Genomic DNA, 1,100 nt, shown 5'->3' on the forward strand with positions numbered 1-1,100 from the left:
CAACAGTGCTGCACTCCCTCAGCACTGACCCTCTGACAGTGCGGCACTCCCTCAGTACTGACCCTCTGACAGTGCTCACTCCCTCAGTACTGACCCTCCGACAGTGTGGCACTCCCTTAGCGCTGACCCTCTGACAGTGCTCACTCCCTCAGTACTGACCCTCCGACAGTGTGGCACTCCCTTAGCGCTGACCCTCTGACAGTGCCCGCTCCCTCAGTACTGACCCTCCGACAGTGCCCACTCCCTCAGCACTGACCCTCTGACAGTGCTCAGTCCCTCAGCACTGACCCTGTACAGTGCGGCACTCCCTCAGTACTGACCCTCCGACAGTGTGGCACTCCCTCAGTACTGACCCTCCAACGGTGCGGCACTCCCTCAGTACTGACCCTGTGACAGTGTGGCACTCCCTCAATACTGACCCTCCGACAGTGTGGCACTCCCTCTGTACCAACAGTACGACTCTCCCTCAATATTTGCCTGGAGGTTCAGCATAGGTCTCAAAGATGGTTAGACCCCTGACCTTCTGAGTCTGCTATGGGTTTGTTAATCATGTGCAGTCCCTTTTCAAGACTTTCTCCATTGACCAGTTCTGGAACACCTCATTAAACAAACGATAATTTCCACAAGCCATTTTTTAAAATTCCCCATTAAACAGTTCATTCCTCATTGAACAATCTTGTAATTCCCTATTAGACAGTAATGTAAGTCCCACTTAAGCAACTGTGTAACTCCCATGAACCAGTTTGGTGAGGTGCAGTATTGTTGGCGTGTTCATGTTGTTGCTGACTGCTGATGGGACTGGAACCAGTGATAGTCTCTCACTGAACCCCAACTAACTCAGTCAGCTGGGGCGCATCAACCATCAGCTCTTCGTACTTGTCAATGAACAGGCGAAGGCGAGACAGGTAGCTGTCCTCGTTATAAGGGATGTTGTGTTGCTTGAAGTAGTTCGATACAATAGGCTTCACCTGGAAGTGAAAACGGGACAATGTTCAGAAAATGACAAGACACACTGTTCGTGTCCCAAGGGGATGCTAACAGTACCACAGGGGCATGGCTCTTACCCAAACCCAGTCTCGCACACTGAATTCCACCCTCCC

The 1,100-nt window shown here is 51.6% G+C and overlaps 1 protein-coding gene across 1 annotated transcript in view; it reads right to left on the reverse strand.

The window, feature by feature from the left end:
* Positions 1-617: 617 nt before the first annotated feature.
* The window catches only part of fads6 (fatty acid desaturase 6), a 40,237-nt gene continuing 39,754 nt past the window's right edge, over positions 618-1,100 (reverse strand). The window contains exon 6 of the mRNA XM_048555306.2: positions 618-968. Within this exon, the coding sequence (XP_048411263.1) occupies positions 819-968 (150 nt within the window). The 3' untranslated portion in view covers positions 618-818. The remainder of the gene's footprint in view (positions 969-1,100) is intronic.

This window comes from Stegostoma tigrinum, chromosome 22 (assembly GCF_030684315.1).
Source record: "Stegostoma tigrinum isolate sSteTig4 chromosome 22, sSteTig4.hap1, whole genome shotgun sequence".
Lineage (NCBI taxonomy): Eukaryota > Metazoa > Chordata > Chondrichthyes > Orectolobiformes > Stegostomatidae > Stegostoma > Stegostoma tigrinum.